Genomic DNA, 17,854 nt, shown 5'->3' with positions numbered 1-17,854 from the left:
ATACAATTTAAAGGGATTCACCCAAAAAAGAAAAATCTGGTCAACACATCTATATACTTTCAATCATAAATGATGGCTGTAAAGTGTTATAGGTGCCTCTGGTTCTTACCTCACAGACAGTGCAGTGCCAGCGTGTCTCTACGTGGTGTTTACATTCATTACAGGTGTAGACAAAGCGGTCCTGACCCTGGTTGTGCAATTCCACCAGCATGCACATGGTGCTCCACTTGCAGCGGCGTAGAGAGCTGAACTCCCAGTGCTTATCCCGTGCTAATGTCAGGAAGGAGTCCCTTCCGTCCATTAGGTCGCAGGTCAGCAGGGGATCAGGATCATTGATGGGCGGTAAAGTGTTGACCATGGGCCCCGTTTGCAGATGGATTACAAAAAACACCTGGGAGGACAGGTAGGCAAAGTCAATATGTTTCTTAGGGATAAAAAAAAGACACTCCTACATACAGTTAGCCTAATACATTTTAATGCACAATTCCTGATATTTAATAATAGAAAACATTCCCTGTCTTTATCACCACTTTATTTTAAGAAATGTGAAATATCAGAATAATAGTATAGAAAATTATTTATTTTAGCTTTTATTTAGTTAATCACATTCCCAGTGGGTCAGAAGTTTACATACACTTTGTTAGTATTTGGTAGCATTGCCTTTAACTTGTTTAAGTTGGGACAAACATTTTTGGATACCCTTAGACAAGGTTCTCAGGAGTTGTTGTAATTTTGGCACATTCCTCCAGACAGAACTGGTGTAACTGAGTCAGGATTGTTGGCCTCATTGTTCGCACACGCTTTTTCAGTTCTGTCCACAAATGTTCTATCGGACTGAGGTCAGAGCTTTGTGATGGCCACTTTGTTGTCCTTTAGCCGTTTTACCACAACTTTGGAGGTATGCTTGGGGTCATTGTACATTTGGAAGACCCATTTGCGACTGAGCTTTAACTTCTTGGCTGATGTCTTGAAATGTTGCTTCAATATATCCATATCATTTTCCTTCCTTGTGATGCCATCTATTTTAAGTGTACCAGTCCCTCCTGCAACAAAGCACCCCCACAACATGATGCTGCCACTCCCCATGCTTCACGATTGGGATTGTGTTCTTCGGCTCGCAAGCCTCACCCTTTTTCCTCCGAACATAATGATGGTTATTACAGCAAAACAGTTACATTTTTGTTTCATCAGACCAGAGGACATTTCTACAAAAAGTAAGATCTTTGTCCCCATGTGCACTTGCAAACTGTAGTCTGGCTTTTTTATGGCTCTTTTGGAGAATTGGCTTCTTCATCACTGAGCAGCCTTTCAGGTTATGTCGATATAGGACTTGTTTTACTGTGGATATAGATGCTTGTTTACATGTGTCTTTCAGCATCTCCACAAGGTCCTTTGCCGTTGTTCTGTGATTGATTTGCACTTTTTGTAAAAAACTAAGTTAATCTCTAGGAGACAGAATGTGTCTCCTCCCTGAGCGGTATGATGGCTGCATGGTCCCATGGTGTTTATACTTGCATATAAACAGATGAACGTGGTACCTTCAGGTGTTTGGAAATTGCTCCCAAGAAAGAAACAGACCTGTCGAGGTCCACAAATACTTTGAGGTCTTGGCTGATTTCTTTTGATTTTCCCATGATGTCAAGCAAAGAGGCACTGAATGTGAAGGTAGGCCTTAAAATACATCCACAGGTACACCTCTAATTGACTCCAATTAGCCTATCAGAAGCTAATTGACTAATTGCCTAAAGGCTTGACATCATTTTCTGGAATTTTCCATGCTGCGTTTAGGCACAGTTAACTTGGTGTATGTAAACTTCTGACCCACAGGAATTGTGATATAGTCAATTCAAAGTGAAACAATCTGTCTGTAAACCATTGTTGGAAAATTAGTCATGTCATTTACTAAATAAATTTCCTAAACGACTTGCCAAAACTATAGTTTGCTAATATGAATTTGGTGGAGTAGTTAAAAAATTAGTTTTAATGACTTCAACTTAAGTTTATGCAAACGTCTGACTTCAACTGTTATATTTAATAAAGAGTGAAGAAAATAAATTCAAACTTCAAGTTCAAGGTGCACTCCTAGCAGTGAGACAAAGAACATAGAAAAGACCTCTTTGTGTTTCTCCAGGGTGGAGTAGAGTTTCTGAGAGAGGTCATTGGCTACATTCGGCATGCCAGGTTTCTTCTTATTGGCTCGGCTCACACTGCTTTTATTCTTATTAGTTTTCTTGTTATTCTTCTTCTTTGCATTTTTACTGTCCCCTGGCGTGCCCTGGTGGAAAGAATGACAGTGCCATCAGGGTCTTTAAAAATATATTTTGTAGTTTTTTATGCCAGAAATGTAAATGCATCTCATTTCAAATGAGATAAACCTTAAAAAATGTACACTACGTTGTTTCTCTAATTCACCTCAGGAGTTTCACAAGATGCCGTGTTCTCCTCTTTCTTCCTTTCTTCTTCCTCTTGTTCCAGCTCCTTGATGCTCTCCTCCAGCACATTGGGCCAGAAATCACCCTCAAAATAAGGAAGCTCATTTGCACTCGTCAACCGGTCCTCTGTGGCTTGCTTAAAGATGTCCTACCAAACACAAACACATTTAATTATTTAATATACCACATACTTTAAATTACTGTTTAAAGATAATTTAAACATTTTAGAAATATTTGTTTTTAAAGAGGGAAATAAATTATGTTCACTGTGCAATACCTTGTAGTCATGTAGTATCCGCTCAGCAAAGGCCTTGTCCAACATTTTGCGGTACCACTCCTGCAGGCGCTTGGGTTTGGGGATCTTCTGGTCGGCAGGGTGACAATGGAAGATATAGTCATCACCTTCACTAGGCGGACACGCCCATATGTGAGCAGTAACGTATCTGCAGTGAACACGTTCAACGTTCAGAAGAGAACCAGTAAATAAGGCATGAATGGTGACTGTACTTTGTTCAACTCAAGAAAAAAGCATGTTAAAACCTACCCAAGCTTCTTGACGTATTCCAAATAACCAATGAGGATTTCATGATAGACTGCTGTTCTCAGCATGCGAGGTCTGAAGAAGTGAATACTATCAAGGTACGATACGTACACCCGTCTAGAGAGACAAAGACAGGTTTTTTTTACTTCATTGCTTGCTGCTAAGTAAAGCACTGGCAAAAACACTTGCTTTTCTCTACTGAGCACTTTTGTGGAACACAACGTTAGGCAGAACTTTAGGGCCTCCATTCACTTTCCTTGCGTCTTTTTCCCATACAATGACGGTGCTTGAGGCAGTGACTGAGGCTTTCAGTTTATAAACATTCTGTCTAATATATCCTTCCATGGAAGAAATAAAGTAATATATGTTATTACAGTAAATGTAACCATAAATGTAAATGATGTTTTATTTATATCTATCTATATCTTTAAGTAGGCACGTACCTGGTGTTAGGGAAAGGACAATCAGAGCCATACTCTTGAACGTGCATGCCAAAAAAACACACGTCCACTCCGTCAATCTCCTCAAACGCAAAAAGTGCTTTGGTTCTGTAGGGGAAGGTCTCGGACATCTCTCCTGTGTCTACAAACCTGAAACAGGCCAGGGGATTAATTACCTTCTCAGTGACCAAACATTTGCACTGCACTTAAATATCAATATTTTGTCTGATGAACCAATATTGGAATGCGAGAAGCTTTGATTAAGTAAATAAATCTAATCACAATGTTCACATGCTTGAAATTTCAATAATGGTTTGTCAGACATTTGCTAGTTAACAAAACTCAACAGCATACACGCAAAGCAAAAAGACCAGCTAATTTGTAAGTTCTGCAGTCATATTAATCCTTTTAAGGGCCATTTGAAGATTTAAAATACCGTATTCTGAGATTAGCTTACTCGGAAATAACAGGTAAGCATGCAGGTTATGTTTACCTGGCCTTCATGCCAGGTTTGACCTCCACCATTTTATCTGAACTGGCTACGACTCGCACAAACACTTCTCCGGCTTCCGGATGGTTCTGCCTCTTCAAGTACTTGTTCACCCGATCCTCTATGTACGTGCCTAACCGCGTTGTCTGCAACCCTGGATAGAAACATGAGAGAACTCTCAGCACAAAAACACTTAAAACATCAACACATTATATAAACATGACTGATACCATCAATCATACTTTTTGATGAAAACTTGTTCTCTTTTCTCGACTTTGCACTCTTTTTCAAACAGTTTTCACAGATGAAGCTGGGGAAACAAATGCCCATTAGTTTTGACTTTGATTCATATTCCACATAAATATCAAAGCAGCAGTTTTCTGAGAAGCTAAATATGTTTTTAAACTTACCCAGAAGGCCAAATGACATCGTAATGAAGTACACATATCTGATGCATCTTCCGCCCACAATCTTTACATTCAACAAACCTGAGAGAAGAACAATTGATAGGTGGGGGATAAAATGGATCTTTAAAATAATAGTTCACCCAAAAATTGTAATTCATCACTTTTATTGCATGCTTTTTCCATACTTGGAAAGTATACTGGGACACTTTTTGCACTTCACAGAAGAAATAAATTCACTTTGGAAAACGTGAGTGCGCAAATGACAGAATTTACATTTTTGGGTGAACTATCGCTTTTTATTAATGCTTTATAATCAATGAATAACACATACAACACAATTGTATCGCAAGTAAAATAGGTCTTAGATACATTACATTATCCATAACAACAGAAAGTAAAGATAAATTAATATCACTTTAAGTTTTGTTTCCAGGCAACGACATTGCTTTATCAAGTGTCTGAATGCTGAGTCACTACCCGCAAGTGTAGTTAGTTTAGATAAAACACATCATTCAGTCTCTTTACCTCCAGTTCTTACGCATTTGCAAGCAGGCCAATGCAAGTGCGCCTTTGTAGGAGGAATGGACCTAAAGCTATCACAGATTTCACACTCATTTACTCTGGGGACAATTTAAGGATAATATTGACACATTTAGACAGCAGTATTGTATGTTTGTTTGGTGGGTTGCCCAATGCTGACAGCAGGGGGCGCCAATGAGCAAGAGCCATGTGGTGAGAGACTTTTGGGAAGAAGTTCAACTTTGAGTGAGAGTTTACTTACGGTTCAGGATCTAACGTGTCATTCTTCTTCCTTTCAAACTGGTCTTTAGAGATCATGCTGCACAAAGAGAAGATCCAAGATTAAAAATATCCAACATCAAAGTATATCGCACCATGGGATTGTTTTAAACTCATACTTCAATATTAAATTCAGTCCAACATCAGTCAGATTTTGCATTTTTTTTACAGTAAACCATAAAATCTTAACCAAGAATAAAAGTATTAAAATGCAAGGTGAGCGATCACTTACGTCTGTGGCTGAGCTGGATCATCTCCTAGCGTCACGCTGTCTCCCTGAATCTCATTGAAGCACTTCTCACAGAAATGATACCTGTGCAAGCACAAACATAAGCAGTGGAGTCAAGAATCACTTTACCTCGAGAGATACGCAGAGGCAGACACTGCAGCTTCAAGGCCTTTAAAATGACTTGCATCACAGATTCAATGCACCTCTAAACACAAATGTCTCAAGCTGCTATGCAGACAGCATCATAGGAGCGATTTTACCATTTACAAATTCCCAAAGAATGTTTAATGTGTATAATATGATTCATTTCTTGATATGCTTTTGATGCAATGTAGTATTACTTGATATATCTACATGTGCACAGGATCATTCTCTCTTTCATCTTGTTTTAATTTTTGCTCTGGCACCGCCTATGAAATGATGCATCAAGCATAATGTCTTGTAATCATTGTCTGTTTTGAAAAGTCAGCATCAAATGTGTAGTGTTGAAAAAATCTTAAAGTTGAGGGTTGTGTTACAACACAAATAAATGTGCAGTCATACTAGATATAATATTTCATTCACTTTCATTGATACACATGTGAACGCAATGCAACCACACCCATAGAAGTGTACCTACATTTCAGCTTTCAAGTTCCGACTTTTGAGGCATACCTGCAAAGTAATTTTGTATTCTCAGTCCAAGTTTAATGTAACTTATCGGTGTACCTGGACTTTTCACAACACATAATTCAAGACATTGGGGGATGTTGATGCAAATCGTATAAAAAGGCACACACTTTTTTTGCTCCTCAAAGTATTTCAGATTGAACCAGAGCAGGATGTTTATAATTCTGAGAACACAGAGAAACCCAGCCAAATGCTAACATAAAAAGTGAGCAAATGCATGGAGCCAACAGTGGATGCAAGTCCATGAGTGAGAGCAGCTGTGTCTGTTTGCCAGTCAGCTTATGTGGAAGGGCCGCAGTGACATGGTATGTGCTGCAGGGGGCACATGGGAGTCAATTATGAGTGAGCAAGCACTTCACAGGGGGAAAAAAAATTGTGTAATGTGCCAGTGCAAATATTACAACTGCCAATGAATTAGTACTGGCTGGAGAATTCAAGCAGACTTACCATGAAGGAAAAGAGGAGAGGGGGAGAGTGAGCAAGCAGTCTTTTATTGTTCAGCGATAAATTAATAGATGCAAATAGGCCTGAGAGTAAACTACGCTTAGGCAAAGTTAATGCCGATGTTTGATTTGCTATGTTTCGGATACTGCTAACAACTCATGCTAAACCACTCACATGACTCAAGCTACACCTCATGAGAGAAAGCATGCCTGCCTCAACCCGAATGTTTCCTAAGGCAGTCAACTACCTGAATGAGATGGACGAAGTCAAAAGAAGTGTTTTTTTCTGTTACCTTGGGGTCCAGGGTAGTCTCACCTGTTTTGAAAGCTGTAATAAGTGCCATCTCGGGGTATTGTACACAATTGCTTGCCGTAACAACACAGAGTCTGGGGAGAAAATTCGTACTGTGGGAAGAAAGGGAGAAAAATTTTAGAAAACCACGACTGGAAAATCTAGTTTAAGTCTGTGTACAGACAACAGTAGTACAGGTCTATGTAAACTTTGGGAATTTTAACTTTGGCCCTTAAAGTCAATGTAATATGGCATTTAAAATTAGGGCTGAAGGACATATCAAATATATCGAAATATCGCAAAAGTACATATCAGGTCTATGACGACGCATATAGCAGAGAATAGACTAGGCATGCAATTGTTACTTGGTGTTTGCATGAAGTGTGCATATGAGTACACCAGTGTATCTTCCACTGCTTTTCACCATTTCAGTTAAGATCCCAGATAGCACACGTTCATCTCTGAGTTGTCTGTTTTACATATTTTCATCTGGAAAGCATCACATTCTAAATAACATCTGCAAAACATCTTAAAAGGTCAGATTTACAAACATTCTTAATCATAAACTTCTCAAATACATCTACTGAATGTCTTATTGACATCCGAGAGGAAACGTCTTTTACACATATTGTAGATGAGCAAACAATTTAAAAAAAATACATAGTCCAGATGTAAACACATACATCAAATGGACGTCTAGGTGATGCACGTGTGCTATCAGGGATGAGCTCGCTGCACGCAACAACATACACAGCGCGAGGCCTGATGTCCAATTCGCATTTAAATGTCAGTTCATAACTGAATTTTCTTTGCTATAGAAAAGGGGGAAAAGTCTGTTTTAATAATACAGGTTTACCTGAATACCAGACATTTGACATGTTATCGCTGATGATCTTCTTTTGATGAATTATTGCTCATTTTGTAAAATGGAAATGTTCCCTTTGTAGTGTTTATACCCTAATATATTGTAAATGATTGTAAAGACCAAAAAGTATACTTCAGGTCTCCGTGTTGCGGATCGCTCCGAGCACGGTATGTGTGACGCAAACCGTGTCATCAGCACAGGGAGGTGAGGGTTCTGATGTTTCACATGCTCGTATGACATCATCATAGGATTATTACATCACATGTCTCATTATCCAATAACTTATCACATATCACACTTTTCCTCAATATAGCCTTGTTTGCAACCTATTTTTAATTCGAAATACAACATATTTCCAAGTAAAAAAAAACAATACTGGAATAAATGTAGGATGAGACATGACTTTATTCTTTGGGAACTGAAATAGAAAAAAATGTCATTTCAGAGGCAGAGTAATTTCTATATGGCATTTAGTTATTTATTTTCTTTGATATAACGTGCAATAATGAATCATGCACAATAAGACCAGGAACGTGTATTAAGATACATGTGTATTAAGAAATAATAAAAAAAAGCACAAAAAATTATTTGTAAAAGTCCTATATCATATAACACCATATAACAGTTGAAGTCAAAAATGTATATACACCTTAGCCAAATACATTTAAACTCATTTTTCACAATTCCTGACATTTAATCTTAGAAAACATTCCCTGTCTGAAGTCAGTTAGGATCACTATTTTATTTTAAGGATGTGAAATGTCAGAACAATAGTAGAGAGTTAGATTTCAGCTTTAATTTTTTTAATCACATACCAAGTGGGTCAGAAGTTCACATACACTTTGTTAGTATTTGGTGGCATTGCCTTTAAATAGTTTAATTTGAGTCAAACATTTTGGAAAGTCTTCTACAAGCTTCTCACAATAAGTTGCAGGAATTTTGGCAAATTCCTCCAGACAGAACTGGTGTAACTGAGTCAGGTTTGTAGGCCTCCTTGCTCACAAGTTTTTCAGTTCTGCCCACAAATGTTCTATCGGACTGAGGTCAGAGCTTTGTGATGGCCACTCCAATACCTTGACTTTGTTGTCCTTAAGCCATTTTGCCACAACTTTGGAGGTATGCTTGGGGTCATAGTCTATTTGAAAGGCCCATTTGCGACTGAGCTTTATCTTCCTGGCTGAGGTCTTGAGATGTTGCTTCAATATAACCACATAATTTTCCTTATGATGCCATCTATTTTAAGTGCACCAGTCCCTCCTGCACCAAAGCACCCACACAACATGATGCTGCCACTCCCCATGCTTCACGATTGGGATGGTGATCATCGGCTTGCAACTCACCCTTTTTTCCTCAAAACATAACGATGGTCATTATGGCCAAACAGTTCCATTATTGTTTCATCAAACCAGAGGACATTTCTCCAAAAAGTAAGATAGTTGTCCCCATGTGCACTTGCAAACCAGTCTGGCTTTTTTATGGCGGTTTTGGAGTAGTGACTTCTTCCTGGCTGAGCAGCTTTTCAGGTTATATTGATATAGGACTTGTTTTACTGTGGATATAGATGCTTGTTTACATGTGTCTTTCAGCATCTTCACAAGGTCGTTGTTGTTCTTGGATTGATTTGCACTTTTTGCACCAAACTATGTTCATCTCTAGGAGACAGAATGCGTCTTCTTCCTAATCGGTATGATGGCTTTGTGGTCCCATGGTGTTTATACTTCGCACTATTGTTTGTAAAGATGAACGTTGTGCCTTCAGGCATTTGGAAATTGCTTTCTAAAATGAACCAGACTTGGTTCTATAAGGCACAGTTGACTTCGTGTATGTAAACTACTGACCCACTGGAATTGTGATATATTCAATGAAAAGTGTTTTAATGACTTAAACCTCAGTGTATGTAAACTTCTGACTTTTACTGAAAGTCAGTTTTTCCCAACTTGTGGGTCCAACAGGACTAGTCGGACTGGGTCGCGGATAGCAGTGAAAGAATAATGTCATGGTTCTCCCATTGAAAAATGTTTGGTGCCCGACCAAGTGAAATTTAGGGCTGCCAATGCAAATGTAATGATAATCTTGTGTTCAGCTAAATGGTTCTGTTTGTTAGAATCTTTTAGACCTAATATTTATAACAGTGGCAGTTGCAGTTCAAATTTCTATTTGTTTTTTGCTATAATTTTTTCATAAATACTATAATATATTATTAAGATTAGCTACATTGACCTAACCATGGTAATGAGGAGCCATCCATGGTCTTACCTGTACTTGTATATAACTGCACTGTAAAAATAAGGGTACATAAATGGCTTTTAAGTGTGAACCACAAAGACTTTGGAACAAATTATTAAGTTTTCCTCCTGTGTAATATATGTTCTGTTTGTATGATGTTTGAAATTAGGAAATAAACAGGATAGTAAATATAATGAGCTTATATAAATTAATAGGCTCTTCAATTTTTAAAAGGGGGGAGACAAAGCTTCCTTTATCTTTTGTTGGTGACATCAACAACAAATATAATGTCACTTGATACATGCCCTTATACTTGAAAACCATGAACAAAACTATGCATGTCTTAATACAGGTTACGTGTTTACTATGGCGGGCCACCACTTGATGTCCAATGCAAACTCTGGGTCCTGAAACAAAACCAGTTGAGAACCACTGATATAAGTCCTATATGACTTTATCATCTCACCTTTCTTCCGCAACAGTAACCGAGGCCCTGCATGACGGGGTCGATCTCCTGCTCGAACACTTCAGCCAGTTTGGAGCAGTATTTATACACACGTGATGTCTTCCTGTTGTACAGCCAGGCATTATTGAACATCAGCCAAACGTCGTCTACATACTGCCAGGGCTCCTGGTACTGACCTGTGTCCAATTTTCGTTTGATAGTGGACAGGTCTATGGGATTTTTAACAATATCGAAGTAGTCCTGATGGCAAGAAAAAACAATTTCAGTCACACAATATGTAGATGAGGTACGGATGTCACTTTCACATGAGAATTTTGATTTATCATGTTTGGTTTGTATAATTCATGTGAAGATGTTTCCAAAACTTTTTTTGTATTTGGGTCAATGATATGATTCATATTTGAAAAACCTTTGTCCACCAAATCCAAGTCATGTGGCAACCAACAAGTACCGTAAGTACCGTATTTATTCCGACCTGGAATGGAAACTTCAAAGTAGAATATACTTGCTGTAGCATTGTTATCGGAGATGCAAGTATTTCAACTTGGCATGATTCCTAATTCTCTAATGACATATTATGGTCATTTTAAGATTTAGTACATTAAACATATTACATATAGCACCTTTAAGTAATCGTATGTAACAGTTTGTCCGATTCTTTTTATGTTTCATGAAAGAAACGTGAGAAGCCACATATGTTTATAACATCTGCAAATAGATGCTGTGCACAAATAAACATCTTTTAGTCTGGGAGTAAAACAATATGTCAGTTGTATGTATGTTCTGTGTTTCTTTGCCCACTCTAACCTTTTCTTTTTGTTTTCTGTTTCAAAAGTGTTTTCTTTGCAGTTCTTCCCATAAGGCCTGCACCCCTGAGTCTTCTCTTTACTGTTGTACATGAAACTGGTGTTGAGTGGGTAGAATTCAATGAAGCTGTCAGCTGAGGACATGTGAGACGTCTATTTCTCAAACTAGAGACTCTGATGTACTTATCCTCTTGTTTAGTTGTATATCTGGCCTTTCACATCTCTTTCTGTCCTTGTTAGAGCCAGTTGTCCTTTGTCTTTGAAGACTGTAGTGTACACCTTTGTATGAAATCTTCATTTTTTTTGCAATTTCAAGCATTGTATATCCTTCATTCCTCAAAAGAATTATTGACTGATGAGTTTCTAGAGAAAGCAGTTTCTTTTTGCCATATTTAACCTAATATTGACCTTAAGACATGCCAGTCTATTGCATAATGTGACAACTCAAAAACAAACACAAAGACAATGTTAAGCTTCATTTAACAAACAAATAGCTTTCAGCTGTGTTTGATATAATGGCAAGTGATTTTCTAGTACCAAATTAGCAATTTAGCATGATTACTCAAGGATAAGGTGTTGGAGTGATGACTGCTGGAAATGGAGCTTATCTAGATTTGAAGGACTTTTTCAAATAGTGATGGTGTCATTTTTTTATATCAGTAATGTCCTGACTATACTTTGTGGACAGTTGAATGCCACTTTGGTGAATTAAAGTGCCAATTTACTTCAGAAAGTGCTAAATCGTTACATTATTTCAAACTTTTGGCTGCCAGTTTGTGTATTAACTATCCGGTTCACTTACTGTTTTTACCATGACTGTAAATTATGTATATATATATATATAAGTCGTTTTCGACAATAAATCGCAGGAACATTTAGATGATAAAAAAAAAAATGCAACTTATATTTCGGAAACTACGTAATCATGTGACAAAAATCGTAAAACAAGAGATCCTTTTAGACCCAAAAATTTGAGTGTGAAGATTTAAAAACACATCACAATTTTGTCATATCATTAAATATCAATATTTGACTTTTTAGTGAAAAGGCACATTTGGTTCATGTCATTTGGTGCAACCACAAGAAAACTTCTTGATATTCTTGACTTAAAAATGCATGATGGTTGCACTGCATGATATTTTTAAAGTCATAAAATCAACTGTTTTGTACATGTATACAACTTGACACATGCGTTTTAAACCAGATTTTTTTTAAATATTTCCAATTTGTATCACTTCGGACAACCTTATTTGTTATTGACCCATGTATTATGACTGAAATAATAATGAAAATGCATTAGGGATTTGTTCAAAAATACAGAAGAGTTATGAAATTATACCCATTATGAAGTTAAAAAACTTTTAAATACATTTTCAAAAGAGAAGTTGTGGAAGGAGGGTCATTATGTTTTAACAGTTTACATAAACCTAAAAATCATGTGAAAGTGAAGTGGTTTAACATATTTTAGAGGTACTACATACACATGCTACTTAAAAAATAAATTAAAAAAAAGTAAAAATATAGAAGGACAGAATAAGGTGGCATCACATCAATAACCAACTCTCGTTTGCTCTCGAATCTGGTTCATTTCAACCAGCCTGACTAGTGCTGGTTGTGAATGGAAACTAAAATAAAATGCTACGGAGCATGTATATTTTACAGAAATAGTTTGACAATAGTGGAGTAAAAAATGTTTATTCCGATTTAGACAAGTACCAAGTATGAAAATGAAAAGACACTTCTCTAGTATGTCAACAAAAAGAGAATCAAGATCAACAAACAGATCTCCAATTATGGGTCTTTTCCACTGCATGGTACAGCTGGACTTGACTCTGCTCACTTTTTGGGGGTTTTCTACTGTGGATAGTACCTGGTACTTTTTTTAGTACCACCTCGGTCGAGGTTCCAAGTGAGCCGAGCCGATACAAATGTGACATCAAAATCCTGCAGATTACTGAAGATTCAGGGAGAATCGTCACTACCAGAGTCACTGGATTTTGCGACACGGGACACCAACCCGCTAGTTTTCTAGTTAGCTACAGCGATAGCAGTATCATTTGTTCATGCGAATTTGTTCATTCGAATTGTAAAAAGAACAAAATTATGCGAAACAGTCTTTCAGGAAGTGTCTCAGCAGTTGGCCGCACACGGCTACCACCAGACCTACCAACAGTGTAGGGAAAAGTTTTTTTTTTTTTTAAAGTAACTACAGAACACAACAGCCGGTGTGGTTCATACAGAAGAAAGTAGAAGTTGTTCGCCCAAATTGAAGCTATCTATGGCAAAAGACCAACAAGCAATGGGAGGGAGAGTGCCCTGCACTGGGCCACGGCACGTTTTGTTACGTTAACTCTATATTCTACTTTATTTAGTTGACCAGCTACTGGAAAGCATGCTTCTAAAACAACCAAGCCAATTTAACTGTTACACTTGAGTGAAATCACCATGCAACATTATATTTCACTTAGGAATGTGGAAGAAAACATAGAAAAGCACCAAGAAAGGTCACAAATTGAGTTAGACTCTAGAAAATCCTGAAAATCAGGAGCTGAAGAATTGTGAAGTTGAGTAGTTGTTCCTTGTTGGGATTTAAAAGTAAGGTGTAATCGACTCACAGGAATTCCAAGAAGAATCGGGTCCACAGGCTGACGGAAGGGCAGCGACTCGGGATCCTGCCTGTACAGAGATTCCAGAGTGGGCATCAATGCTTGTCTCAACTCTTCTGGCTTAAAGACTGCAGATAAAAAAAGAGGGACAGTGGAAAGATTAATGACAGCAAGAAAAAAAAAGAAGAAAAAAAGTGTGCAGATATTTTCTGTTCATACTTCTGCGAGACTGGGATGGTGAAGACGATGTTGTGCCATTTGTCCTGCCTTCATCTTCCTCTTTGATGTCAGTCTTCATGTCTGTCTTGTCCTCCGTCTCCATTGGCTCCTGCTTGGCTTCCAAGCACTCTTGTTCCTCCTTCTTGACCAATATGGAGCTAGCATCCTCCTGTCTGAGAGAGGGCAAAACAATTATCAAAACTTGCTGCTGTCATTCAATATATAAAATTAATTAAAACCAAATTAGTCAGTTTTTTAACACAAACTAGCGGTCCTTAAAAGCATACAGTTGGAATGATGTCAGTGCATTCAAATGATGGCAGAATAATCAGATTTGAGAAAATTGGCTTCTAAAGTAGTGATCAACCAGGACTAGTCAAGTAAGCTCAATGTGTGAAATGTGGTGAGACATAAGTGGCATACCTCCATCTTGGGCTCGGTTTTAATTCCCATTTCATAATCCTGCTCTTCTGTTTTAGTCTCAATTGGTGGCATGTCAGGCACAGCATGTTGGGAGTGCAACTCTGTGCTGGTTGCCGAAGCTGGGGTGGGTATTCGGTTTTCACCACTCTGAGAGATCAAAAACAAAAGTTTAATGTTAAATGTCTTAGTTCAACAACTAAAAATGACCAATTAAGATGACTACTTGTTTTGTTTTTATTCAAAAGTTAAAAATGTTTTATTTAAAAGGTTTAATCCATTATCGGAAGCATTACACGGTTTTGTTTGATGACAACACCAGCTCTGTTCCAGAACCTAGTGGTCTGCCTATCTAGCAACTAACGTGCACAAAATATTGTTATGCTTATTAGAGTATTACAATTTAGTAACGTGTTAATGTAAAACTATTGGAATCAACTGGGAGATGAGCCACTTGTGCGCCTCTTGTAAGGAGTACTATTGGTGTGGCTTGTTTGTGGCTGCTCATGTAGAAAGTTTCAAATCATTCAATTATGAGGTTCTATTTGGGATAGCAAGCTGCTTTATATGGTGGACAGCAAAGTAGCTCATTAAAGCTGTGCCCGAATTCAAGTACTGTCACAAGTATGTGCTGTATTTGATGAAGAATGTACTTCTCGGGTGTTAAAAAAATGATATTCTTTCAGTTTTTGCATGTGAAGTTTTGGTGGAAGAGATGAATACTTTAATAACACAGCAAAGCTGAAGTCTTCTTGAGTTGTTGCCTAGTTACAGAGGTAAACAGCTGCCTCTTGTACTCACGTTGATGATGCAATCGAACCGCGGTTTGGACCCAAATAATATGAAGTGAACATAGACCAGAAGGGGAAGGGGGAGGAAACAAAGTCTGGTTCGGTCCAAGCAATCGAAGTGTGAAAGCACCCTTAGAATCTCGCCAGATGTAATAGGTCATTCGGGTATTTCCCATCTTGAGAATCTTGTTTCATGTATACTGAGGATTCAGACATACTAATTTGACATATTGCTTTTGGTATATTTTATAGTAGGGACGCATGCATATTCAGATGCAGGTCATGTTCTGGAACAGAGCTTATGTCTAAATGGGAGTGTTCACCTAAAAATGAAAATTCTGTAATTATTTACTCATTCAGGCTAACATCTCCTTCTGCGTTCCACAATAGAAAGACATACAGGTTTGAAGCCAGATTAAATTATTACATATCTCTGTTCTACAGCTGTAAACAAGATGCTTCAAGAGAAAGATAAAGAAACATAAAGCTGACGGGTCTCACCGGTGTTCCTGGGAGCTGCTGGGTGGGTATGGGCAGCTCCGTCTGGGACTGTGTGTGAGGCGGGTGCCCTGAGCAGGGACGGGGGTGGGTGTGGAGGCCTGACATGGCTGCAGTGCTACTGGCAGGTTAGTGGTGCTTGTGGTGGGGGGTGGTGTGGTGCGGTGTGAAGCCTGAGGTGGTGTGGGACATCCTAGCTGAGGGCCCAAGGAGCCAAGTGCATTCAGGGGAAGATTAGCGTTCTGCTGCTGCTGGGGAAGGAGAGACCGCACGCACACAAGCAGGGACAAAACACATTTACAGGGGCTGTCATCATGCGCAGTGGAATCATTACGTGAGGAGTGTGCACGCTCACCTGTGAAACGGCAGCTTGTGAGTTAGGCTGGCCCATGTTGACATTCATGGCATTGTTGTTGTTGGGGAATTGTGCCTGGGGAATGAACTGTGTCTGATTGGCTGTCTGCGCCACCATGTTCCCGCCATGGGATCCCAGCATGCCTTGCGTCTGAGGCATTCGCGTGGGTGACATGTTCATCTGTGAAAGTGTTTAGAGAGATCAAATGGTTAGATGTGTCCTACATTCATGGAGAAGAAACAACAGGGATGGAGGAATGAGGACAGACCGTTGGGACTTGGTTCATGTTGATCTGTTGTGGATGGTTTATAGGAGAAGCAGCACGAGTTGCCATGGGAGCCTGAGACATCGGGACATTAGTCATTGCACTGAATGGATTCATTCCTGTAACAAAAAAATATATATATATGCATACTTCACGTAAGACTTTAGTTGGACTTTAAGACTTTAGATTAATTATGTTCCATAAAACATCTTCAGTGTTCCCACATCTTTTGACTAGGGTTGTGAATCGATGAAAAATGTACTATTAAGTCACATTTGTTGTTGTTGTGATTAATCATGACACCTTAAAGCAAACATTAAAACATAATCATAGATGCATTTACTTTATATTTTGCCTCAGAGAACTTGCAATAAATTGATTAGTCATAACTTATTTTAATTATTTACAGTAAAAACATTAAACTGTTCAGTTGTTTTGCAGATTAGAGTTAATTAGGCAAATGTTTGCAGGTATAAATCTTTGTTACAAGTATATGTATAAATGTCATAAATTCAGTGGACATACTATCATTAAAAGTTCTGCTGTTATCCAGTGGATTTTTTTAACAATAGAATCAAATGGGCAGATTCAATATCAGACTTTATTGGCCAGATAAACTTAAGTGTACATTGCCAATGATTTATTAGACACAATACATACAGATATAAAACACAAAGATCTGTTGAAGTTTAAAATCTCAAAACTAATATTTTCTCTAGCTGCCGTTCAGTCTCTCACACATGCACGCTGAGTCTCTCTCTCGCGTGCGTGAGCGTGTAACTCCTGGAAATTTGTATATGCCAATTTCATCCTCAGGAAGTCCAATCAGCCTTAGCTTCGAATTTTGACTAATTAATTTCCATTAGTAGTTTGTGATTATTGGATAACAGGGTCAGAAACTGAGGGGAGCTTGGGGCAAAAAACAAACAAAAAAAGACCAAAAATGCCCCCGAAATTCAAAATGTGGGGCAAAAACAAAATGCCCCATTTAAATTGTATTTATATCATTTGACATAGCTCTTAATATTCGGTTCTAAGCTAAGTAAAAACACTATCACACTAAATATGATTTGATGTTGATTTAATTTTATGGGTAGGAGGAAATATATTCTCAGTGTATTTACTCTGATTGAGCTCTTATGTTGAGATGATGCACAGTGAAAAAGAGTTATATTTTGGTCTGTTTTCACTCAAAACCAACTAGATCACCTCAGAAGGCATTGATTCAACCACTGGAGTCGAATGGATTACTTTAATGTTGCTTTTAAGTGCTTTTTGGAGCTTCAAACGGTCTGGCCACCATTCACTTGCATTGAAATTAACTAAAGATTTTTCATTTTTGGGTGAACTATCCCTTTAAACAATTATTGAAAGGATTACACTGCTCTGTTTAATGACAGTACCAGCTCTGTTCCAAAGCATAGTAACCTGCCTATATAGACAGCATACTAACGTGAAGGCTGTTACAAAAGGAAGATACCTCATTTCACTGATATTTTAAAGCCTATTTTCTTTTGCAGCCTCAACTCCAGGAACCCATGACAACATGGAATTCTGCAGTTATGACTAGAGAAGAAGAAAAAAATTGGCTTCCTA

At 38.1% G+C, this 17,854-nt stretch overlaps 1 protein-coding gene across 1 annotated transcript in view; it reads right to left on the bottom strand.

Annotated features, from left to right (window-relative positions):
- LOC127639427 (CREB-binding protein-like) overlaps positions 1-17,854 on the bottom strand; it is a 72,132-nt gene that overhangs the window by 3,457 nt on the left and 50,821 nt on the right. Inside the window, 20 exon segments of the mRNA XM_052121437.1 lie at positions 110-391; positions 2,114-2,275; positions 2,413-2,580; positions 2,710-2,875; positions 2,977-3,090; positions 3,417-3,563; positions 3,907-4,057; positions 4,146-4,213; positions 4,314-4,391; positions 5,092-5,148; positions 5,341-5,421; positions 6,766-6,854; positions 10,299-10,538; positions 13,720-13,838; positions 13,930-14,098; positions 14,353-14,499; positions 15,642-15,706; positions 15,709-15,889; positions 15,994-16,173; positions 16,262-16,377. Coding sequence (XP_051977397.1) covers positions 110-391; positions 2,114-2,275; positions 2,413-2,580; positions 2,710-2,875; positions 2,977-3,090; positions 3,417-3,563; positions 3,907-4,057; positions 4,146-4,213; positions 4,314-4,391; positions 5,092-5,148; positions 5,341-5,421; positions 6,766-6,854; positions 10,299-10,538; positions 13,720-13,838; positions 13,930-14,098; positions 14,353-14,499; positions 15,642-15,706; positions 15,709-15,889; positions 15,994-16,173; positions 16,262-16,377 — 2,780 coding nt within the window.

The sequence above is a fragment of the Xyrauchen texanus genome, chromosome 48, assembly GCF_025860055.1.
Source record: "Xyrauchen texanus isolate HMW12.3.18 chromosome 48, RBS_HiC_50CHRs, whole genome shotgun sequence".
Taxonomy (NCBI): domain Eukaryota; kingdom Metazoa; phylum Chordata; class Actinopteri; order Cypriniformes; family Catostomidae; genus Xyrauchen; species Xyrauchen texanus.
This window is presented reverse-complemented; position numbering and strand designations above follow the sequence as displayed.